Below are 26,658 nucleotides of genomic sequence, written 5' to 3'. Positions count from 1 at the left end.
GTAGATTATCCCATTAAAGTGGTAAGTGGTAGTCGATTATTCATTAATCGATTAATCGAGTTATTGATTATTTTATTTTTTAAAAAAAAACGAAAAATTGATACACATGCTGTGTTGTTGTAGTTGTTTTATACTGCTTGATTGATTGATTGATAACAATGCTGACACGGGTGAACTTTATTTTTAACATTTCAGATTCATCTTAACTGGCACTAGATTTCAAAACATCTATTATGACTATTAGACGTATATTTAAATGTTATTGCTAAAGACAGACAGACAAAAAACTTTATTTTCACTCAAGGTATTACAAATACAACATGAGGATATATTCAAATAACACAAATTAAGCAATATATGGTTCCGGTAGAGATCTGCAATACAAAAAAATGGGGAAAAAACATCATTTATGCATTCAGTATCATCAACAAATAACGCGAAATTCAAATGACGCGGATATCTACGGAACATCTATTACTAGTATTTCACTTGACCAATACCTCGCAGTGCCTTTGCGCAATATATGGATTTATACTTATTTGGTTGAATTTTAATCGGTTGTAACTTGTTAAACTGTTGTGATGTAGCTGCCAACACTCTCGCTATGCATTTCTACTTCAATACGTTTATGTAGACCTTGTCATTTTTGGGTAATATATTAATTAAATCATATCAGTTAAACTGTGAATACATATTTTATTTTTAGTGTTCTTGAAAATTGAAAATGTAATCGCTTTAGATGTATTGCTTTAACTGCTTGATACCACTAAAATTATTTACATTTATTATACTTCGCGCAAACATTTTACTATCTAGACTATATGTCGTCACATGGTGTTATTCTGGAAATGAATTCCACCCGGTCAATTTTTTTTCAATATATTTTTTTTCAATATTCCCCAGGGGCGAGTAATCTATATAGACTAAAGAAAACGTAATGTACTAGTTGTCTCCCCTGAAAATACGCATATGGCTCGCGCGGACTAAAAGCTGTATTAGCCGTTTACCATCTTAAATGAATGAATAAGAAAGTTTACACTGATTGCAAGGATTTGCGGAAAGCGCTACCGACATAATTATGTTCTTATTCACTAAAAGGGTTAAATTAGGCGTTTACTTAAAGATTTATTGTTTTGAATGATACTGTAAAAAGTGTCTGTGCTTTCCCAATGCTAATGTACATTAAAATGGCAAGATACCAAAATCTCTTATATCAAATATATAATATGTGTGGCTTTTTCAAAAAAATAATATCATTTAAAATATTTCCATATAAACAGTTTCCATGTTTGCAAATAAAAAAGTCATTTATTTCCGTTTAAGTATTTACTACAATGTTGATAATAACTCTTTAAGCCATGTTTTAAATGTATTTGACATTGAAACAATTTTGTTGGAGAATTTGGAAGGATAGAATATAGAACATTGTTACAGTTTTGCCATATTGTATCTGAAAATATAACTATATATCCCACGCTGTATTGCCATGCATATTTGGGAGATGGGACTTAAGTTGGGAGGAAATACAGGGATTTGTCTTGTCTTGTCTATCAAAACCATAGCTATATAACGTGTTAGTGTTGACTTTGGCATTACTTTAGTTTGTTATGTTATTTTTGGTAATAATACAAGGATGAATAAATTGTACGTGTCAATACATCCCTGACTAAAACGAATTGAGCCTTATCCCGGCCCAGTCCATTCCAGTTTAGTATTGCTAGATCTGTTTATTTTGCCAGATACACTACATATAAGTCTTTGATTTTGCTAACGTAACCAAAGGCTTGGACAGAAAGCCAAAAGGAATTTGGATAGCAACATTCATTTAGCCCGTATAACCAAGCATACCGTAACAATACGGGATATAGATTGCCCAGATCGGGAGAAATTATTTCCCTTTGGTATTTCTGCCGCAGAGGGCGCTGTGATCCGCCATATTGGAGAAAAGCGAAAAATTAACAAGAAAATTTACACAGCAAATGGAAAATGTTTCCTATTCAACCAGGTAAAAAGATAACTCAAGTCTGCAGTAATACTTAAAATTGTCTGTTTTATCAGATAAACGAACAATAAAGTTTACACGAATCATTGGAAATGAAATATATAATGTCGAACTTGTGACATTTTTTCATTTTTGTGAATCAGACACTGTCGAGTGTTTTTACACTTGAAATTAACATGAGAATATTGACGTCTACATCTGTACTATTTATTTATTTCCCATAATTAATTATGTGACCAAATAACAGTCCTATTCAACACTAAAAATATATATAATATTTTTACAAAAATACATATTGTGAACAAAATTTGTTTTTATACCAGGACACAAGGCCTAATGTTTTGTTGATTCTGCACTCCTTTATCCAGAACTATTCTTAAAGTCTGACAGGATGTTTAGGGTCATGAAAACTGAATGCTTCCAGAATTTATTTTCACAACAAATTTTTACTATTATAAATTATTAAATAGTTGAAAAGGTTAAGGTCATCTCAGCCTTAAACCAACTTGGCATTGGTTTGCTTAGTCATTTCGGCCAATCGTTAGTTACATGTACAATCCAGTCCCCCCCAGTAAGTTTTGTCTTATAAAGATGTATTGAAAATGTAGAAAATATAGCCCTGAGTCCTTGAAAATACTACTTAAGCTTGGGTTGTTGAATCATTGACACTTGACAATGGTTTTACCGCCACCTATATTCAATTTGTAATTTCTCTCAGATGAGAAACAGTAATGCTAGGTTACAGGGATAATAATGTAAAATTATTTAGCAACAACTGGATTGTCATATTGGTAAGAAGTTATATTCTAAGTGTACTTAGTTCCCATTGTGTTGAAGAAAGATTATATATGATATCATCAGAAAAAAAGGTGCAAGGGATCAGTTCTTAAGAGCTACATGAATTGAAGCTGATTATTTTCAGCGTTATTTCCTGTCATCAGATTAAGCATATCACATATAAAACATAGTTGTTTTACAGTTAAGAATAAACATATATAATTATATCAAAAGCATTTGCAGATTGTTTTTGTATAGACTAACTGAACTTAGTTAGTATAATATTATGCCTTTTCCTCAGGGTTGTCATGTACAAACTATTTAATGAGAATTTCTTTTTCGAGTAGGGGAACAAAGTAAAACAATTTTACAACTTTTCATACAAAGACAAAAATGCAAATGTTTTTTAATGAACATGATATTTATGAGCACTTCATTTGTCAGCATTTTTTAACATTCAAATGTTCTTTCTATTTTATAAATATAATGTTCATTGTTCAGATATTTATTTGATACACAAGAACATTATTATTGACAGTTTCCTGCTTGCCAATTACCTTAGTTGCTTAAAGGTTTAGTTTGCATTTGTTAGTATATATAAATTCACATTATGATATTGCTTTATCTTGAAGGTATAAGCTCAAGCATGATGACGGGTCAGATGAATGGCTCGGTTGGTGGTACGTAAGTGACCAGCCAGGGGCTCTTGAAGGGACAGATTTCATTATAATCATAAAACTTCATTTAAACATTTCAGACAAAAAAATGGCCTTCCATGATATTATATTAATTTTTTCTTTAAGGACGAGCTATCTTGTTCAAAAATGATGCAAAAAATACAATCAGAATATGTTAACTTGAGTATTTGTCTAAACTCTGGTTAACACTTAAAAATAGTCTGAGTAACAGTTATGTTTTTGGGTGACTACGGTCAGTACAGGCAATAGACTGCTTCTGTACCTTAGAATTTCAGTCAGTGGCTCTTTTCTGTTGCCTGCTTGTACCAAAAAAAAAAAAAAAACATGCATGGAGGAACACATAAGATCATTTTCCACTAATAAACTGCCAATACAAATTGTGTTGGTGTGTTATAAACCCCACCATAAAATATATCTTGACTGTATAGTATACTGTTTATATAAAAAAAAGGAATGTATTTGGATTTTTTGTTCAATGAATCATTATTTTAATTAAAATTTATTTAATATTGTTTCTTTTTTTTTGTTTGTTACTATTTTATAAATAATAGCTTTTCATGAAATTGAATAGGGCTTTTTAGAATGGTTATTTACTGTAGTTTTCACAACAACCTCTTGACCTTAATTGGAACTTTCCAGCTAATTTATTTGCCACTGTTATATGGTAAATGTTCAAAACTACAACCTTTTTTTAAAAACACCTAAAAAGCCCTGTTGAAAAGCAACTTTGTTTATTTGAAGAAATCATTTGTCTCATCAATTAAGTATGAGAAGAAAAAAAATTATGCATTTATGTGTAAAATTTGTTCATATTAAAACAGTTTTCATTTTGTATTTGAAATGGAACATTTAGTCTCAATAAATTTGTATTTTACTGAAAATCATTGCTTTGTGTTAGTTTTGAGAAAGTAAAGCTTAATTCACTTTCATCAGAATGAAATGTTATGCCATTTGCATGCATCATTGAAATATAATATATATACATAAAAAAACAAGAGCCAAAAATATCAATCAGAAAGTCTGACTGTAAACAATGATTAGTGAAAAGTAAAGCTAGAAAGCTAAATTTTATTTTCATGTGAAACATAGCAATTAGCTTTAGCATTGAGCTATTATCCTGAAACTGTAGTTTAATGCTTGAATTGCAGTTTTTAATGTGACTGTGTAATGGTTTTATCGATGACTGCCTTATGTTTTAGTCTTTTGTGTGATACCGGCAGCCATTGAATCTACTTGTGCCACCAATTTAGACCAATATCAGCCTGCACATGCTATCTGATCATTGTCTGCACTGTTTGGTTTTCAGTCAGTACTTAATTTTGATATTTTCCCTATATTGATGTATGGGTCTGTCCAGATTAAAAGATGGACACGTCCATTTAAGATATTTAGCAATGGTAAGGGTAAATTTTTCTGAAATCACATGATCTTAGATTTTCAGATTTAAGAAACAGTAAGGTTTTTTTTTAAGTTAACTGTAACCAAATTTTTAACGAATTATTAAAAAAAGAACAGACTCACAAACAGGGGGGACTCTTGCAAATGTTAAATTGTAAAAACAAAAGTCATGTTTTTTCTTTCAGATTAAATATACCTTTTTTTAATTAATAAAATGTTGTGTGTAATTGGTTTTCTTGTAAAAGTTAACACAATCCATTGATTTTCAGAGTCTTCTTTTTGCAATTTTTCATACAATACAGTCAAGGAAATTGAATTCACTGGATGGGGAGGAATACATTTCTAAAGACGTGTTTTGTTCATGCTTAAATAATACTGTGATATCGTCTTGTTTAACAAAAAACTAATTCACTGGAAAAAAATACCCATTTTGGTTTGATTTTTACTAATGATTTGATCTATTTCTTGCAGAAATTAATGATTCTTTGAGGGAGAACCCTTCCAGAGCCCTGTGTTACTTGTATAGGGATCACCCATGACAGAAACATGCAATATTTTCTAATATTTATAAACATCTTTTAGTCTGCACACCCATGTTATTGTCCTGTACTAATTTTCATGTCATACTCGTTACTGCAGTACATTTAAAGTTTTCTCTAAAATCAACCAGAAACTAATGTGTACTCTCTCTGAGTCTCTCTCTTCCATACATTTTTGAAGGTGTTTGATTGATTTGATCTATAATATAGCTATTTTAACAGATACTTTCGTAATTTCATTTTGTAGGTGTTCCATCGCTAATTAGCAGTTTAAAAATTCAGCATGTTCCATTATTTTCTTTCTGTTAAAAGTATGAATTAACGTGACTGAAAGGGAACCAGTCAATTACTTCCAATACACTAGATCTGGGTAAAAGTCAGTTAACTGGTTTCAATAAACACAAGATCTGGGTAGAGTTCAGTACAACAGATTTCAATAAACACTAGATCAGGGTAAAAGTCAGTTAATTGGTTTCAATAAACACTTCATCCAGGTAAAAGTCAGTTAAGTGGTTTCAATAAACACTACTGTCGATCTGCCATTCAGGGTATAATTGGTTTCAGGAAAAATTGGATCTGGGTTGTGTCAGTTAACTGGTTTTAGTACACACTAGATCTAGGTATTGACAAAGATTTCAGAGTTTAATTGACCTGTTAATTGATGGAACACCTTGATTTGTTATTTTATTCATTATATATAGAATTTATGAAAGAAATGTATCCAAAATAATTACTAGAATACAATGGATGAAAAATATACTCTGATGCTATTCTGGGAATTTTAACAATATATTCTTAAAAACTCCATTCTTGCCTCGTAGTTTGTTTCCTTTAACAAAGCTATTTCTGTGAGAATGGGATATTCTGCACACTTTAAGTAAATGTATGCAAGTTTCTGACAAGAATTTGTTTTATTCTGTTCAGGAGTCTTGAATTTCACTTCTTATAATCTTATGTGTACATCGTTTGCAATATTTTGTATAAATTTTACGTGTACAATATAGCCTTAGTTTCATGTTTAATAGAGTGTTACTCTTTGTTAGTTGTGGCACATTTCCTGGCAATAGAAATGTTACAGTTATTTTCTAGACACGGTCTGAATTGTTCCATAAAGCCAAAAAATAAGTCCTAGAAATTTTGATCAGGAAATCTTGAAAAAATAGGATAAAGTCCTAGAAAAGTCCTTTAATTTCAAACTGTGAACCCTGTAAATTCTCGATAGAGACTTGTACCATAAGGTCATTGATATGTGAGCAGTTTTCATGTATAGATACAGAAGGTAAATTAATATATTTACCGGTAAGAGTTAAAGACTTAAGACAACAAAATGTGAAAATAATCATGTCGCACTGTGTATGTGGTTAGTCAATGAAGCCATCGTGCTTCTTTTGGGTTTATATAAAAATTCAGGTGTTTTCCTACATGTATGTGCAAACCTGAACTTCAAGTAAGATTGTGATAAACATCCATAGCATACAACTTAAAATGTGACTTGACAAAAACATTTTAATGTTAATATGTACATGACTAAATTGGAATGAAAATGAGTGTAAAATTAAGTTCACATCGTTATACTTTGTTTTTATAGCACATCATTTGTCAATATGAAAACATCCATTACTGTTTTTGTTTACCTTTTAATTTACTTATTTAGGATGGGTATTTTTGGAACAGAACTTTTAAGTCAAAAATTGGGAATTTGCTGTCTGTTTCCTATTGGGATTCCGGGAACAGTTATATAAGGAAAATACACTGAAAATTGCTGCAAATTATTAAAGCTTAATAGCCAGATATTTGCGGCTGTTCAGCGTGTTGATTGTGACATATTTCAACTTGCCAGGAGATGTGCGGCTAGACAGTGTAGACCCATTTTGGTGCTAATTTTTGTCTCATTCTAGAGCTAATCCCTGTTTTGGTATTGGTGATAACTTTGGTATGGTTCTTCTTACAGCTAGAACCTTAAATTAGTTGTAAAAAGAAAAAAGGTGAAAGACATGTTTTAAAGAAATTGTATGTTATAACATAGATATCTGACATGTACAACTACAACATGTATATTGACCTTATAATATAATAATAGCCTGGGTACAAGTTATCAAATATTTGCCTGAATTTTAGGTTTTTTTCTACTCCTGAAAGCTCTCTTTTTTGTATAAAAACCAACTGAAATAAATACTTAATTTAGTGTTTTCAGGTTTTTCTGATATTTTTAACTTGCACTCATGTATTAGATCTGCATGTCAATTGTTCGATCTGACAATGGTTATAAGTTCCATTGGCCCACAGTGTTCAAACTTCATAGTATGATTGTCCATATTGGGTAGAGCACCCCTATTTTTGGGGGGTCACAAGGGCAAAGTCCAAGGTCACTATTACCTTAAAACTGAAAACAGTTTCCACAGCATAACTTAAGTTCCATTTGGCCCACAACATTCAAACTTCATGGGAGGATTGCTATTTGACGGAGGTAATACTTTATTTAATTCCCATGTCTTACAAATGCTTCATATTTACTTAAGAAAAACACTTTCAGGCATATAATGCTCCGCCAAGCGGTGCTCTTGTTCTCAATTTTTGTGAAATCTACTGTAGGAAGGGGTAAAACTCCTGCAACTGACCTTTAACATTGAAATAACTGTGTTGTTTGTATCTATTCTTTTTAATTTCAATGGCAGTTTTGTACAGTACTAAAATGTGACTGTATTTTTTTAGTCAAACCTTAATTTTGTTCCTTCATTTTTCAGGACTTTTCAGTTTCTGGAATGAAAAAAATAACCTGTGGATCTCCAGTGCATGTTTAACTTCATATATTATAGTTTTCCTTCATGTATAGCTCTAGCTAATTTAACTTACTGTTAATAGAAATATTTTTTCCTAGGTAGTTACTAAAGATAAAAAAACAAAACAAAAAACATCACAAATTGTATCTTCTAAGATACCTAATTTTACTATATATATTTTACTTAAAATCTTACATAATTATAGGGTACTTGAAGCTTTTGCTATTTACCACTCCCCACCCTTCCCAATACCTTGACTTTACAGCTATCAATTTCAAAATATTTTACCATGGCTTTCTTTGATGCATTGCGTTGCTTAACAAAATAACTGCACTTGAAGAGTTTAATGCAACATCCACTTAACTCATTGAATTAGATCAATACTATTGTAAATCAGAAATCTGAATGAATTGAAATGTTATAATTATTAAGAGCTAGTCACAAGATTTGAGAACAAACAATAAAGTCCTATTTTAAGACATTATGTTACGACATACTTAAACAATGCCAGTTATATACACTATCTCTTGTTCTTTGTGGCCACATGTGCCATAAATGAACTTATTTTCAGTTAGGTGTGAATTATTTTGGCCCTCTTTAAAACAGTTTTTTGTCCTACCTTTAGAAAAAGTTCCTTCCACGTTTTGCAAAACTTTCTTTCTAAAAATTAGAAGGAATTGCAACATTTCAAGAAAAAGATGATTGTTTACCCATCAAAAAGTTACCATACATGTTTCCATCAAAATTGAAAAATATTTTACATTTTTGGGGGGATTTTTCATGTTTCAATTGCTATTTGGGGGATAAATCATTAAATGTCATTAAACTAGTGCAGAAGAATTATAACATTAAAAATTTGCTATCTTAATAAGATGAAAAGAATTTTCAGTATGAAGTTAGTTAATGTTTTATATGTACTATGTACACCCAATGTCTTTTTGTTGTTAGTAATTTTGTAATTTTGCTGATATTTCAGGCCAGTCACCTTTTGTATTCCCACCAGTGCAATCAGATGGTATGCTTTCTTCCTTTATAGTGAACAATTGAACAATGATTTTGTAGCATTGTATTTCCTTATTTTATAGACAATATTTGCTTGTTCAATAATTAAACAAAAAGTTTTAAAGATATAAAAATTTCAATTCAATCCTATAATCTAATCTTTTGTATATTATGTCTTGTGTTGTGACTTGATTAGATCTTATAGAAAATTGTAAATTTAATTTTTTTTTTTTACATACGGCAAAATTGTATTCATTATATTCAAATGTATGAACAAATGTGATTTCTGGTAATATTTTAGTACCACCACCAAGCCTGCCCTTTCCTGGGCTCCCATCTGATATGCTTCAACCGCCGGTGACCGGTCCACCGGCACTTCCTCCGGGACCAGCACCAGTAGACTTCTTCTGCCCACCGAGACCGGACACCGGAACTGATGGTCGCCCAATTCTTCTTCGTGCTAACCATTTTCAAGTGAGAATACCAAAAGGGGCTATCCATCACTATGACATCTCAATTACACCAGATAAATGCCCACGTAGGGTTAACAGGTAAGCTCGATCTCAGATCTCAGGTATTTGATTGGTCGGAAACTACCACAAAATGTTAGCTGACCAATGAAAATCCTGAAATTTGAGACGCAAGTTAGAGAAAAAGTTTTGTAACCTTGAGGCCAAAACTCTGTACTGAAGTTTGATGTTTTTTATCAGGAAATTTGAATTCTTAGTGAAAAAAATGGTAATGGTATCCATGAAAAACTGAAGACAGTGTTAATGTTAGAATATAATAGAATAATTAATAATAATAAAACGTTTTTAGCGATACAAATTTGATCCCCCAAATGCTTATTGCTAAAGGTGTTTCACACGTCAAGTTTTAAGAAATTCAATTGAACAGTTAATTTTGCCTATATGTCAAATATGAAAACTTCTGAAACCCTTGTGAAGCTACAGGTTTTACTTCTTAGAATCATTATGTACTACCTGCCTTAGAATTTCACAAAACTATGACAAAAATGTGTGCGATTTTGTGTATTTTAGAGAGATCGTAGAAACAATGGTGCAGGCATATCAACAAAAGATTTTCCAGGGATCCAAGCCAGTATTTGATGGAAGGAAAAACCTCTACACCAGAGATCCACTGCCAATAGGCAAAGACAAGGTGAGTGTTTTTCACATTTTGTCTCGAGTGGATAAGGTCGTTGACTTCAAACCACTTGCCCGCCACCACTGTGGGTTTGAATCCCAACAGGGACTTTGGATTTTTTCATGTGAGGAAGGTGTCCGGCAAGCTTACAGAATGTCGGTGGTTCTACTCAGGTGCCAGTTTATGCCTGAAATAATGCATGGAAGGGCATCTGAGGTTTTCCTCCACCAGTAAAGCTGGAACGTCGCCAAATGACCTATACTGTGTCAGTGTGACATAAAACCCAATTAAACAAACAAACACATGTTATCATCCATGCATTTCTGTTGCTCTTCGTATTTACTTTAAAAGAAATTTGGGGCATTTTTAAGACTGCAAATGTGAATTTCTAAATTTCTAAGTCTATTGCCTTTGATTTTAAGAAAGTTGATTAATAGCATTCTAGCTTTATTGATTTTAACTGAATTTCTACAATGTATGTTTCCCTTAGCAACCTTATTGATGGAATTTTGCCCAAAAATAGATTTATATTTTTAATCATTTTAGAAAATTGAAAAATGGTTTGTTCAGGTACTAAAAGAACAGTACTTCTTAAGATATGTGCATCACGACTGAATATTTCTGACAAATTAATCATAAAGTATCAAATATCCAAGTTATAATAACTTATTGCTTGTCAACCAAATTGCTTGGTAGATATAGATGGATATATTTCATTTAAAAAAGTGTTATCCTGCTTTTAAAGCTTAGACAGCCTTTACTATAAGGTGAACCCATGTATATTTTTACCATATTAAAACACAAGCACTTAGCAGGCCCTAAGACTAGAAACACCCATTAGATAGATCTATCTATCCAAAGGACTTGCCTGTGCCAGAAATGAAGAGCTGAAATATTCCCATGCATGTCTTCATTGCCGTTTGTCCATTGCAAACAAATATCCTAAAAAAATAAATCTTTTCCTTGAGAAGCGTATTTTTTACTGCCAATATTCAGTTATCTGTTGGAGAATGGTAAGTATTGGATAAAGAAACTAAGATTATTACTTATCAGAGAATAAATCTCTCTCTGCTGAAAGATACAAGTGTTGAAAGTTTTCAACAAACATGGTAAAATTTCGAATGATACAATCTTAACAGTGGACCATAGTTTTGTATATGTAAGTTTCAAAGGTGGCTGGTGATGATTTGAGTGACTAAATGCATTTACACTGCCCTCCATAAGATCTTAGATAATAAAACTTGTTCTTGTAAACCAGTCAAAACCCAGGGCTATTTATCTCTTCCGTACCAGGGGCCGTTTGAAAATTCTTTGAAATCATGTAGTTTAACCCAAAAATTGAATTTGCATCAAGTTTTTTTTCTTCCCCTTTCACAAATATACCTTTTCATTTTTCCCACAAAACTAAAGGCAGGGCTGCTTCCCAAAGCAGTGGAAAAAAGCCCTGAAACCCTTAATTGCTGGAAATGAAATTGTTTTGCCTTACCTATCTTATAATCTATCTGTATAAAGCCAGACAGGCCTGCACATCTGTGCAGGTTGAACAGACTCAAACATATGGACCTACAATTTCTAAGTAATATTATTTTGAAATATAATATTGTGTAAGAATTTGGGGAAAAGTGAATCTAGTTATATTGAAACATGGAAAAAAATTCTTTATTGTTGAGAATTAGTAAATATATCTGTTAAACAGAGTGATACGTTTTATTTTTTAAAAAGATAGAAGAAATTGTGACTTGAAATTGTATTTAAACTTAACTTGTGTTCAAACATGAAAGAAGTTTGAAATTTTCAAAATTGTGTGTATTTCAATATACTGATTATAATAATATTTTGATACTTTTCATTCTTGTGATTAAAATTCTTCTAAAAAATTGCCTTGGGTGAATTTCTGTGAAGTTGAATTTTCATTTGACATCCCCAAAATTGATAATGGACAGGTCTAGAAATGTAAGCTGGACAACTTCATTATGAAATACCTCAGGTTCAGGGTTTAACAGTGAGATGCTTCTGATTGGTTAAATCTGACATCAGATTTGAAAATTGTCCAATGAAAGAGAGCTTCTTCAACAGACTGGTTTACAATTTCTAAGTTATATTATTTTGAAATATTAAATTGTCTAAGAATTTGGGGAAAAAAATGAATCTAGTTGAATTGAAACATGGAAAAAAATGCTTTATTGTTGAAAATTAGTAAATATATCTGTTAAACTGAGTGATATGTTTTATTTTTTTTAAAAATAGAAGAAATTGTGACTTGAAATTGTATTTAAACTTAACTTGTGTTGAAACATGAAAGAAGTTTGAAATTTTCAAAATTGTGTGTATTTCAATATACTGATTATAATAATATTTTGATACTTTTCATTCTTGTGATTAAAATTCTTCTAAAAAATTGCCTTGGGTGAATTTCTGTGATTTCAATAAAATTTTTGGAGCGGAAAAAAATGTTTTTATTATATATGTGATGCTTGGAGGGCAGTGTATGTTTCTAAAGGAACACTAGGTTACACACTAGACAAGAATGTGCTATTTCTCTGTTTTTCCCTAGATTGAGCTAGAGGTTACGTTACCCGGAGAAGGGAAAGACCGAGTGTTCACCATACAATTAAAATGGCAGGCGCAGGTCTCCCTGTTTGCACTGGAGGAGGCCCTCAAAGGGCAAGGGCATATCATCCCTTTTGAGTCTGTCCAAGCCCTTGATGTCATTATGCGACATTTGCCGAGTCTAACGTGAGTAGATACCCTTGTTTGACACACAAAAAACAATACCAAAACTCCTCACAAACACAAAAAACACTAACAGCTTTTGTTGTTTTGTTTGTCGTTAAGTAGATGTTTGTTTTGTGTACATTTTCTCAGGTGGAACTAGAGTTAACGCTCCCGGGTGAAGGCAAAGATAGAATATTTAAAGTAACCATGCGCTGGGTTGCCCAGGTGAGTTTGGCCGCGTTAGAGGAGGCACTACTGGGTCGGTCTCAGAGAATTCCCATCGAGGCAACACAGGCGCTGGACGTTGTCATGAGACATCTACCCAGTATGAAGTAAGTCTGGTGTTTCTACATCAGGGGTATGAGAACACGCACATCATCACTGTTAATGTCAGTATTGCAGTATTGTATCTCAAGTGCTTATCTCTTTATCCTGCGGAATGCAACCAGGAAACCAGGTAGTTCACATGAAATAGGGGGAAAATTCTTGAGAATTTTGATTTTTTTGGTCAAATAATTTCTTGAGAATTCAACTTTTTTGGTCAAATAAGTTTACGTCTACTACTGTGTGCTGCTCATCCAATTTGTGATTTACACTAGCTATCCAAAGTTACATAACAAAATAGCTTTTATATGATAAGTTTTAATCTTTCATCTCTCTAGATCTGTTGGGCCCTTCTTAAAGTTACATATCATATACCTTTTATATGATAAGGTTGAAATTTTCATCTCTTTAGGTCTTTAACTCCCCCCGTGGTCGAGGGGTAAGAGTCGATGACTTCTAATCCAGCTACCTCTCTGGCGTGGGTTCGATCCCCAGGAGATGCGTTGGTAGTTTAGCGCAGAGGAAGGTAGTCTAGTACTGGTGTAACTCTCCAGGAACGATGGTTAGGAAACTACCCCCCTATATGACTGAAGTACCTTTGGAAAAAGGCGTAAAATGAAACAAACAAACAATCTTTAGGTCTGTAGTTGGAACATCCTTAGCTTTTTAGGATAGGTATAGGTTTTATAGTCATTAAGCCTTATGGTTAGAAATGTTATTAAAATACCATATACATATATATCTGTCATCCATAAGGTTATCAAGTTTTGCACATTATGCTTGTTTGTGCTTAACTGAAATAATGCATAGATAGAGGGAGCCTGAGTTCTCCTGCATCAGTAAAGTTATCAATCTCCATGTTGTAATGACAGTTTTTCTTAAGTCAATAGTATCAAAAATATGAAGAAATCAAGCTAAAGGTTATTTTTACTGTTTGGCTTTTACTTGGGGCTTAAAAGGGTGAAAGTAATAACTCAAATGAAGGTTTAGCCAGGATGAAATTAAATGTTTGCCTGAACTGAACTGACCACAAGTTGCATGATTTCGGATGTGACAAATTTCGGATACAAAATGCAGCTATTTTGAATGTCTGGTTTCACTAGAGAGTTGGTGGAATGTTTGTTATATGAATTAGCATGTGATAGTTGTACTAACCTTCATACTATTCTTATGTTTGTTCTTTTTATTATATTCTGCTGTGTATATATACATGTATATAATTTATACTTCTTTTATTTTAGCTATAAAAGGGTATAAAATTGTGACAAGTTCTTAATCATTACATGCTTCAGTTGAGTTTTAGCTTGTCTGTTTTGAAGAAAAAAAGCTTAGCTTTCATGATCACTGCAGCGTCGATGTCGTCGTTGTCTTGCAAAAACTTTAAATAAAGCCCATTTATACTTAAAACAACTTTAAAGGTTTAAGTTGAAAACTTGGAATGCTTGCTTATCATGTTAAGTCATCATAGTTTGACAAGGGGCATCATTCTGAAAGCTATATTTTTGGAGTTATGCCCCTTTTCACCTTAATTTTTTGTTTTAAGATTCTGTAAATAATTTTTGATATTATTTCATAAATCTGACGCTCAAATGAAGGTTTATCAATATTTTAAGTTCAAAAAAATAAAATTTGCAAGATATTACCGAATTTACATTTTTACATTTTACATAAATAAAGGGAGGTAATTAGAAATCTATTTTCGATAAAGTCTATGCCCAAATTTTTCAATAAGAAGTGAATGCATATATTTTAATGATTACTTATAATGCAAATAAAAATTTGCGGTACATATTTAACATATTCTTTGATGTTTGGAAATTGTTTTAGATCTGATGAATATTTATATACATAATTATATGAAATTTCACTTAAATGTTGATATATCCTTAATTACAACATACAAGATCTTTAATAAACAAGCGTCAAGACCACATAAAAAATGTTTTAAACATTTATAATTTTTCCTCTATCAAAGGATTATTTTTTTGTTCAGTAATTAGATTAATAGATTTGTACTGAATTAGCATGAAGATGTGATTATATTTTTTCGATGCTATCTTTTCTCACCGAAGCATCTCCTTCTCATATCCATTATCTTGCACAGTTTGTATTTCTAAATAAGATTTGTACTGTACATAACTAAAAGCTTGAAAACAAAAAAAATGAGCCGTGTAATGACAAAACCAACATAATGGGTTTGCGACCAGCATGGATCCAGACCAGCCTGCACATCCGCACAGTCTGATCAGGATCCATGCTATTCACTAACAAACCCTATAACAAGTAGAGAAACTGACAGTGAACAGCATGGATCCTGATCGCAAACGCACTATGTTGGTTTTGTCATGACGCGGCTCAAATGTTGAAAAAGTTTGTGGAAACTTATGAAATAATTAGTTTAGTTTAGAATATTTATTTAAGCTAAATTGCGAAACAAGTTTGTGCAACTTATATTAACCACTTTCTTGTCCGCTTCCTGGAACTAACTAGTACTTTTGTCATATGAAAAAAACATGATGGTGACCCGAGTAGGGCTCAAACCCATGATCCCTGGGTTGAGAGGCAGACACCTTAACCACTAGGCCACTGCTCCCATTAGGATGATAATAATGGGGATCGCTGTACAAGATATGTAACTCTAGCATTGATTTTGACTGAGTTATTCCCCTTTATGAAAACAATTTGCTGGTTGATGTTTTTTGTGCATGTTCTATCTCTAAAACAAGTGAATGTATTTACAGGAAACTTTACATACATATATATTTTGCCAGTGTCATAATTTAATGTCACTAAAGATAACCTACAATGGTAGTAATGATTTCTTACCTAATTATCTCACCGTAGTGAAATTTGAAATTTTAACATTATCCTGACTTTTACAATTAAGAACAAGAAATTTTCAGCAAGCAGTCCCTTTCTTGTTTCATTGTTAAGATTTGCAACAGATAAATTGTGAATGTGAAAAAACAAATGAAAATTTTCCAATTTCATTGACATATTATTTTCTGAAATGGATATTTTAGTTCTTAAAAATGTGCTAAAAGTGTTATTCAAGTGCTTGAAAACAAAATTATTTATGTAATGAAAATTCTAATTCTGTCAGATGTGCTTTAAGTGCTGTTCATGTAGCTTGAAAACAAATTTGATGGTTGTTTATTTCAGTTATACGCCAGTTGGTCGGTCTTTTTTCTCACCACCAGAGGGTTACGATCATCCGTTAGGCGGAGGTAGAGAGGTGTGGTTTGGTTTCCATCAGAGCGTACGACCTTCACATTGGAAAATGATGCTAAATATAGATGGTATGTGAATATCGGTCAATAACTCAATTTGGGCAAAAATGCATGCCATTGGTTATAGTGTGACAGTATTTATCTCTATAGCTTCTAGCTTGTGTGTTAGGACACCAGGTTTTCCTATTAAGTAATCTATGAAATACAATTGATTTATTTAATCATAACATAAGTGGTCTAAGGTGTGGGTCCGAATCCTATTTAGGACATCAGATTTTCCAATTCAGTAATCTATGAAATACAGTTGTTTTACTTTTGATTACAAAAGTGTACTCTAAAGAAAGTTGCAGGACTTAAAGAGATGTTCCTTCAAGTCTTCACAAGTTTCGTAACGTTCAGCCATATGGCCTGATCAGTGTTACGCAGCTTACAACTTAACCCACTCAAAATCATGTCAACATATTTTGTTCTTAACACCCTAACCAAGCTCTTAATCATTGGCTATTTTCAAATTTTCATCTTGATATCTCCAAAATTGATAATGTTGTGGTGTGGCTGAGTGGCTAACAAGCCAGACTAGTAATCTGAGGATTGCTGGCCGTGCTGGTTCAAGCCTTGTTAGGAGCAAGCCGTTGTTTCCTTGAGCAAGAAACTTTACACTCATTGCTTAGTACTGGTTGGTTCCAGGAATGAATTTGATAGTTTTTCGATAAGCTAATAGCTTCCAATGCATTCATACTAAAAAAAATACGTATAGACTTAAATTGATAATTGATAGTTCCAAAAATGGAATCTGGAAAATCCATTTAGGAAATTAAAGTATTAAGTGTTTATCAAATGACAACAAATGTTAAGATCCTTCACATATATTCTATATCGTATCACTAGTTAAACTGCTGAAAAGGTAAAATTAACAATTTTGAAACATTTAGTTAATATAGTTGTGTAAATATTTTGTTTTACAGTATCAGCGACAGCATTTTACAAAGCGCAGCCAGTTATAGAGTTTATGTGCGAGGTATTAGATATGAAAGATATGTCAGAACAAAAACGTCCCCTCACTGACTCTCAGAGAGTTAAATTCACCAAAGAAATCAGAGGTATGGTATACTTGTTTCTTTAACCTTTTCCCTGATACAGCCCCCTTAATTTACTGCTTTACACCCCATAATACAGTAGCCAGATAGATAATCAATAATCAATATCCTACTGATAAGGAGTCACACACTATCTCCATATAGGGTATGATAAATTATAGATAAAATTGGTCAAATTAGATACCTATATACTTTAACTGGAAAATAAAGTATTAAGTTGTGTTTTGACAATTTTTGTATCAATAAAAAGTTTGTAGAGAATTGAAATACCTTTCCAATGGTATAAATATCATATTTGTTGGGTTTATACAAATATGTCTACATGAGTTATAAAGTAATAAACTATATACTTGATGGTGTTTTTTTCTCCATTGTTTCAGATAAATTAGGCTACTTATGTGTTTTAACTAATGTGAAATGGTTTAATTACAAGTTTGACAATATATATGTCAATGTAAGATTTGTAGAGATTTGAATTATCTTACCAGTGGTATAAATTTTATATTTGTGGGCTTTATAACAGTATAATTACAGTAGTTATAAACAATAAAATGATGTATAATTTTTCTCTCATATGGGAAATATGGCTAATTTATTATTAATTTTTTTGGTTTATGCAGCATTCATTTTTAGTGAAATAAATAACAACAAGTTCTTTTTTTACCTTTTTTTATACCAGTAAAAAGAAATCTCACTTTGTTTTTTTTTTATTTATTTTATCAGTTTTTTTTTATAATTTATTTCATAATAGTAACTGTCATTTCTGTAATACATGTATATAACTGTTGAATGAAATATTTCAGAATTTCTGCTGTCATGGTCATATATTTTCTTCATGAATTATGAATTTAATTAAATTTTATCATTTATAGATCTAATTTAGATCAAATGATGATAAAGGAAAGACATCCTCGAGTTCCACGGCCTTTTCAGCATTTTCATGTTGCCGACATCAAAGATGATATATGGAATATGATTTTATCATGTCGTATAATACACGGCCCCATGCTGTGTCTGTTATGAAAACAATAGCGCACATGAAAGAATTTAAACTATTAAACATTTCTTTGTCAGTCATTTTTCTTAAAAAAAATCGCCGCTGCTACCGGAAATATTTTATTGCAGGGGCCAGAGAGATACCCCTAGTCAGGACGTTAATTAATCCGTGTATATACACATGTCAGCTATCATAAACCAAAACAAACATCAAATCCATTATACCATGCCTTGCACGTGAACGACCCGTGATCATATAAATACTATTTATTCATTAGATGCTATTTTTAGACACTTTTGTTCCTGTCTTACGATACGTTCTATATTTATTTCATTGACCCGCGCACTCATTAACTGCGTGACGTAAGGAAAACCCCTCACCTGGTTGGTCGCTAATTATACAAAAACTTTAAATAGTAACACCATAATTTTATGCACGGAATCCCCTCATGAAATGTTGATCTTTACGATAACACAATTTACAGGTCTATTTTCCGGGAAAATTGTTGATTTTTGGACAGGTAAATATTGAAGTCGGCGAAAGTCGCTTCCATTGAGATCATGCATGTCGGCGATTCTCGCTTACATGCGGTAATCGATAAAGCCGTCGATTCTCGCTTCTATCAGGGAATGGTAAAAGACGGCGATTCTCGCTTCTACAAGGGAAAAGGTTAAAGCGGCCTTAAGATTTTATTTTTATTTGGGAAAACAATTACATGTTGTTTCAGACTAAGTATTTCAATAATTCTATCTTCGAAAAGTGCATTATACGTATAAGTACGTTTATTTCTAACAAATCTATTGTTCATTACCTTATATGTGATTGGTTAACTTAACTTGGTCATGCAATCAGTGAGCACGTAGTGTTGTATTTTTTGGTAAGCAAATCAGAATGGCTTCAAACGTCAGTGTAGAAAAAATTAAATAAAATCAGACATGAACCAAAAAGAATCGAATCAAGGTGCATGAAATCAATATCGGATCAAATTGAACATTTGGTGAATCATTGCAGTCCTAATATAGATCATAATGATTAACAATGTATAAACCATTTAAAAAAATGATTAACAATTGCAGGTCTAAAGGTAGAGATTACACATTGTGGACAAATGAAGAGAAAATATAGAGTATGTAATGTGACACGTAGACCAGCACAAACACAATCGTAAGTTGACTCATATGTTTGTAGATTTTGAAATTGGTTAAAAAAAATGAAATTTTTTTCATGTACAGCAATCTTGACAGCAATTAGTGTGACATCTGTCTATCTTGACTTTGATACTGAAAATAAAGTTTATTTTGCTAAAAATTTATATATTTTTAGCTCACCTGTCACAAAGTGACAGGGTGAGCTTTTGTGATCGCTTTTCGTCCGGCGTCCGTCCGTCCGTAAACTTTTACTTTAAATGACATCTCCTCATAAACCACTAAGCCAATTTCATCCAAACTTCACAGGAATGTTCCTTTGGTGGTCACCTTTAAAAATTGTTCAAAGAATTTAATTCCATGCAGAACTCTGGTTGCCATGGCAACCGAAAGAAAAAACTTTAAATATCTTCTTTTAAAAAACCCTAAGAGCTAGAGCTTAGATATTTGGCATGAAACATCTTCTAGTGAGTGTCTACCAAGTTTGTTCAAATAAAATCCCTGGGGTCAAAATTGGCCCCGCCCCAGGGGGTCATTGATTTTCCCTATATGCATATAGTAAAAACTTAAAAATTCTTCTTTTAAAGAACCCAAAGAGCTAGAGCTAATATATTCAGCACGGAACATCTTCTAATGAGTGTGTACCAAGTTTGTTCAAATAAAAGCCCTGGGGTCAAAAATGGCCCCGCCCCAGGGGGTCATTGATTTTCCCTATATGCATATAGTAAAAACTTAAAAATTCTTCTTTAAAAGAACCCAAAGAGCTAGAGCTAAGATATTCAGCATGAAACATCTTCTAATGAGTGTGTACCTAGTTTGTTCAAATAAAAGCCCTGGGGTCAAAATTGGCCCTGCCCCAGGATTGATTTTCCCTATATGCATATAGTAAAAACTTAAAAAAATTTCTTTAAAAGAACCCAATGAGCTAGAGCTAAGATATTCAGCATGAAACATCTTCTAATGGGTGTCTACCAAGTTTGTTCAAATAAAAGCCCTGGGGTCAAAATTGGCCCCGCCCCGGGGGTCATTGATTTTCTTTATATGTGTATAGCAAAAACTTTAATAATCTTCTTTGAAAAAACCCAAATAGCTAGAGTTTAGATATTAAGCATGAAACATCTTCTAGTGAGTGTCTACAAAGTTTGTTCAAATAAAAGCCCTGGGGTCAAAATTGGCCCCGCCCCGGGGGGTCTTAATTTTCCCTATATGCATATAGTAAAAGGATTTAACTCAATACAGGATTGGAGCAGTACCTTTAGACGCTTGCAAAAATCATGATCACAAAATAGACAAATATCGTTTTTTTCGCCGGTTTTTACATTTTTCATGCATTATCATACATAAATCGGTGTGAAAAGATGAATTAGACCTTTTAAAGTTCATTCCGTTGGGTGAAAAGGCAAGATTTTAGCATTTTATCATTCAAGCGTCTTGTCCGGTATATGCCGGAATACGGTATTTAGTGTGGTGCTCCAATCCTTTTTTAGTCACACTCATAGTAAAAACTTAAAAAATCTTCTTTGAAAAAACCTAAATAGCTAGAGTTTAGATATTGAACATGAAACATCTTCTAGTGAGTGTCTACCAAGTTTGTTCAAATAAAATCCCTGGGGTCAAAATTGGCCCCGCCCCAGGGGGTCATTGTTTTTCCCTATATGCATATAGTAAAAACTTAAAAATTCTTCTTTAAAAGAACCCAAAGAGCTAGAGCTAAGATATTCAGCATGAAACATCTTCTAATGAGTGTGTACCTAGTTTGTTCAAATAAAAGCCCTGGGGTCAAAATTGGCCCTGCCCCAGGATTGATTTTCCCTATATGCATATAGTAAAAACTTAAAAAATTTTCTTTAAAAGAACCCAATGAGCTAGAGCTAAGATATTCAGCATGAAACATCTTCTAATGGGTGTCTACCAAGTTTGTTCAAATAAAAGCCCTGGGGTCAAAATTGGCCCCGCCCCGGGGGTCATTGATTTTTTTTATATGTGTATAGCAAAAACTTTAATAATCTTCTTTGAAAAAACCCAAATAGCTAGAGTTTAGATATTAAGCATGAAACATCTTCTAGTGAGTGTCTACAAAGTTTGTTCAAATAAAAGCCCTGGGGTCAAAATTGGCCCTGCCCCGGGGGTTCTAGATTTTCCCTATATGCATATAGTAAAAACTTAAAAAATCTTCATTGAAAAAACCTAAATAGGTAGAGTTTAGATATTAAGCATAAAACATCTTCTAGTAAACGGCTACAAAGTTTGTTCAAATAAAAGCCCTTGGGGCGGACGGGGGCCGGTGAGATCATTGTTTTTCATTACATGTGTGTAGTAAAAACTTATTATTGTGAAACATCTTCTAATGAGTGTCTTCCAAGTTTGTTCAAATAAAAGCCCTGGGGTTTAAACTGGCCCCACTCCGGGGGCCTATATACAGGTGAGCGACCTCAGGGCCATCATGGCCCTCTTGTTTACTTTGATATTGGGGTGTAAATAGTAGAGGAAAAATAAAAAAGGAGATATGTTGATATGGGGGGTGGGGTGGGGGTGATTTTAATGAATGGGAAGTGAGTTGAGCGGATTGGTAGAATATTATTTTGTTGGGAAAAAAAATGATTTTGTAAAAGTAAAAACAGAAAAAGGTTAATAAAAACTACAATTTTGATACTTATTCATATCTTGGGAAAATATATAATTTCCTTATTTCTTTGCAGAATTTCTTAAACCAGTGTAAAAATGTGTGTTATTGAGTTGAATATATAACATTCAATCGAATTCTAACAAGTTTAAATAAAAGTTTTTATGAAGATTATCATTTTTTAAAAAGAAAGATAAAATAGGAGTAAAAATTGTACTCTTACTTTCCTCCGGACATGATAATATTGAAAAAAATATTTTTAAAATGGATCATATATAAAATACTAAGTTACAATGATTGTATTGTTTTGTTACAGTTTCCCACTACAATTAGATTCAGGACAGACAGTCGAGTGTACAGTAGCGAGATATTTCCTGGAGAGATATAAGATGAAGCTAGCCTACCCACATCTACCATGTCTACAAGTAGGACAGGAACAAAAACATACATATCTACCACTGGAAGTAAGTTAAAATTGCGTCCTTAATTTTCTGAGCGTATACCCGCAATGTTTTCCAAAAAAGTGAATGTTTTAAAAGATACTATAAATTTCAGTTTCATTTTGAAGAATATGAATGAAAATTTGAAAAACTGGTTTATTTTATTCTGGTGTTATTGATATATATCAAGGTTCATCTAATGCATAGGTACTGGTATATTGCCATAGATCATTACTTGAAGTGTGGGTTGGATTTGTTACGAGACATAAACTGGGGGTGGGGGAGGGGGGAAGTTCAACATCTAAGATAGATAAAGGTGGAAAGACGTTGGAAGTATACTTTATGATGGTAGACCCTTTTATTGTTGAAACAAGGTTATTACAGATTGTGGTTTATTTTACATTATAGGTGTGCAATGTTGTTGGCGGACAGAGATGTATAAAGAAACTCACAGATAATCAGACTTCGACCATGATCAAGGTTTCTCAAATAAGTTCCCCTTTAATCACAGCACACAAGTTATACTTTGCCCTTTTTATACTTTACTAACGTTGACAACTGCAGCCGTGCAAAAATAAAAATCTTAATTATTTTTCTATGTGGTATGAAGGGCGTAATACTGGTTGTGTGACATTTACAGATATCATTTGTCCATTGACAACTGTTGCCTTGCAAAATATCTTGTGGTTTTTTTTTTTTGGTGTGTGAAAGACATTTTACTGGTAATGTGATACTTACAGGTTTCTTTTGTGCAGGGTTTTTATTATTAACAGATTGGCGATCCACAACGTCAGTTTAAATGCTGTTTAGATCAGTTGTATTTTCAGCTTCTAGATTTAAATATCCCACTTGATAACCCTTGCCCAAAATTTGTTGTATTCGTTGGCACATCTGTTGCCTCAGATAAAAATAGATACCCTGTTGTTCATATTGTATTATTTCTTGTGCGAGGAAGCTACCCACTTAATCCTGCATGGTTTTAGAGTAAAATAGTGAAAAATATCCTCCGTGCTTTCAGTTGTTATTCAAACTACTGTCTACATATGATTTGAAATTTTGAGTTGAAATTCTAATGCAATGGTGTATGTTACACATCTGATGAATTTTAATCTTCCTGGAAGTTCCATTCCAAGAAATTCAGAATAGTTTGTACAGATATGTTGTGTAGAAAACCCTATGTTGTTTAGTTCATCGAAGAGGAATTTGTCTAGCTGCCTTGTCAGGAGTGAGTTCTTAAATGGTGTATTAGCTTAACTAACCATTTTTTTTTAATATGGTTTCAAATTAAGATTTGGTAAGGTAAGAAAATTGACCCTGTTGAAATGAAGCAATATGGTTTCATTTGCAAGGTTGAAAATCATGTAAGAGGTTCCATACACTCTTGCATTTATACAAGAAGGGGTTGTAGCATTTAGAGAACACACTGAAGCTTCCTTTTTTGGAAAATTTTTTGATTTTGTTAAAAAACCCTGTGCAATAAATTTCCCCTTTTGAGTAGAAATTACCAAAATTTGTGGAAAGTTGTTGTATGCCCTTTATTGACCAAAAAGGGGGAAAGTTTTAAACCCCAAAAGCGCCAGTAAGGGCCCAAAAAAGTTTGTAGATTGGGCCCAAAGCTCCATTAATGACCTAAAGCTGTAGATTGGACCCAATGCTTCAGTAATGACCTAATGGTGTAGATTGAACCCAATGCTTCAGTAATGACATAAAGGTGTAGATTGAACCCAATGCTTTATTAATGACCTAAAGGTTTAGATTGGAACCAATGCTTCAGTAATGACCTAAAGGTGTAGATTGGACCCAATGCTTCAATAATGACCTAGATTAGACCCAGTGCTTCAGTAATGACATAATAGTGTAGATTGGACCCAATGTTTCAGTAAATTGCAACATAAAAGTGGTAAGAAGTTTGGGGGGACCCCCAAATTGGGGCCCCCCCACCCCCCCCCTTTTTCCAAGTAAATGGGGGGAAAACCCAATGCCCTTCAAGTAAAATCAGCAACAGGCTACTTGTAAGTAAAGCCTGTGTTACTGTGAGTTAATGGATATTTACTTGGGTTTCCGGGGTCATGAATTAATTTAACATCATTTAAAGGTATAGAGTGGATTAGAAAGCTAGCTGATTTATTGCCAGAGCTTTATTGTCCTTTGTTGCCTTAAGATTTGGACTTATTTCATTGTCCGTTTAAACTTTGACATGATGTATAGTCGCAGATTTTGAAATATTTTGTTGGCGTCTTTAAGTGGGACCTGATTAATTTTCCCATTGAACATATCCTTTAAAGTTGGGACATGATTTAATGTACTATAGAATTGGGTATATTTTATAGTTCTGTAGAGATATGTTTTGTTATCCCTTAGAATTCGACACAATTCATTGTTCTTAAGAATTTGACATAATTTGATATCCAATTATAAAGTTGGGTAAAGTATAAGACAATTATGTGTTTGTATGGATAAATTATAGACTGAAGCCTATAATTTTTCTTAGCTAGATAATATGCTTGTTTAAATTTGTGGAAAATTGTTCGGCTGTGTAGCTAAAAATTTAAACATTTCATAGAAATTTGTAGTCACGTTCTTCATTCCATTATATGCTGCCTGGAAGAATATATTTCAGTTTTCACACAGGTTGACATTGCATTTTAGTATCATTTAGCTTTAATGGCATATAAGGGAACTGTTATTGCTGTAATACAATATTCTATAGACATGTAGACGACTGAGCTTGCTCTGTCTAGTTGTGGTATTTAGGCAAGTCATCTCTGGCTGTAAGTGGTCAGACAGTTCTAAGAGTTTTGCTGTGAAAATGCTATATTTTTGAAATTTTGTGCTTGAATTTTTTTTTTGCTTTTCCCTTTTTTTTTTCATTAAATTTTTTTAAAATAATATTTGGGTTTAAATGCCAGTTTTTGATTAAAAATAAATGTTTTCAATTTTTTATGGTATATAAATTTGGAACCCTTTCAAAAGATTTTAGTAAATTTAAAACTAAAAATGAAAGTGTTTTTTTTTTTTCTTGAAGTCTGAAATAGGTTTACGTTTGCTTTTATATTATTCTACATTGTTGCACTCTGTCTATATGTAATACTGCATTGCTTATGTAATTTGTCACCTTAAATGCAGCAACTGAATAACCCTCTATTGAATTTTAAATAGGAGTTAACATAGGTGAAAATATGCTGTGTCTTCATAATTGATCTTAAATTTCTTTAGATTTACAAAAACTTGACAGCATATGAGTTTTTTTGGAATTTTTAGAAAACATTTTCATGACTTAAAAAAGAGAAAAATGTAATAATGTAATGTCTTTATTTTGTAGGCGACAGCTAGGTCAGCACCAGACAGAGAAAAGGAAATTAACAATCTTGTAAGTGACATCCTTAGTTTCTTTAACTAGTGGAAATATTATGGATTTAATAGTTGACTGTCAAGTGAATTTTCACCTTATATAACTTGAGGCCTGTTGAAGTTTTCTTTGAAATCATGCAGTTTTCCCAAAAACTGAACTTACCCCAGCTTCTGTTCTTCCCAAATTGGAAATTTAAGTGATATTTCTTTTTTTTTCCAAAATCAAGAGGCTAAGGCCTCTTTTTCAATTTAATTCAATTAAGAAAGATCAATGACTGTTGAAAGGATTATGTGATGTAATGGTCAGGCAACTGTATGGTCTTCTGTTTGACAGGTAGCCTGTGTAATGGCCAACAAGTGGGGCACCAGTGTGTTACTAAACTTTATTGTGAAC

The 26,658-nt window shown here is 32.6% G+C and overlaps 1 protein-coding gene across 1 annotated transcript in view; it reads left to right on the top strand.

Moving 5' to 3' along the window:
* The first annotated feature begins 1,884 nt into the window (after window positions 1-1,884).
* Window positions 1,885-26,658, top strand: part of LOC132724356 (protein argonaute-2-like) — a 39,644-nt gene continuing 14,870 nt past the window's right edge. The window contains 12 exon segments of the mRNA XM_060709565.1: window positions 1,885-2,005; window positions 3,412-3,459; window positions 9,171-9,209; window positions 9,498-9,747; window positions 10,237-10,357; window positions 13,208-13,389; window positions 16,544-16,680; window positions 17,577-17,711; window positions 19,782-19,869; window positions 22,790-22,937; window positions 23,322-23,393; window positions 26,236-26,283. Coding sequence (XP_060565548.1) covers window positions 1,987-2,005; window positions 3,412-3,459; window positions 9,171-9,209; window positions 9,498-9,747; window positions 10,237-10,357; window positions 13,208-13,389; window positions 16,544-16,680; window positions 17,577-17,711; window positions 19,782-19,869; window positions 22,790-22,937; window positions 23,322-23,393; window positions 26,236-26,283 — 1,287 coding nt within the window. The 5' untranslated portion in view covers window positions 1,885-1,986.

This window comes from Ruditapes philippinarum, unplaced genomic scaffold (genome assembly GCF_026571515.1).
Source record: "Ruditapes philippinarum isolate M1 unplaced genomic scaffold, ASM2657151v2 ctg1952_1_1_1_1, whole genome shotgun sequence".
NCBI lineage: Eukaryota > Metazoa > Mollusca > Bivalvia > Venerida > Veneridae > Ruditapes > Ruditapes philippinarum.
This window is presented reverse-complemented; position numbering and strand designations above follow the sequence as displayed.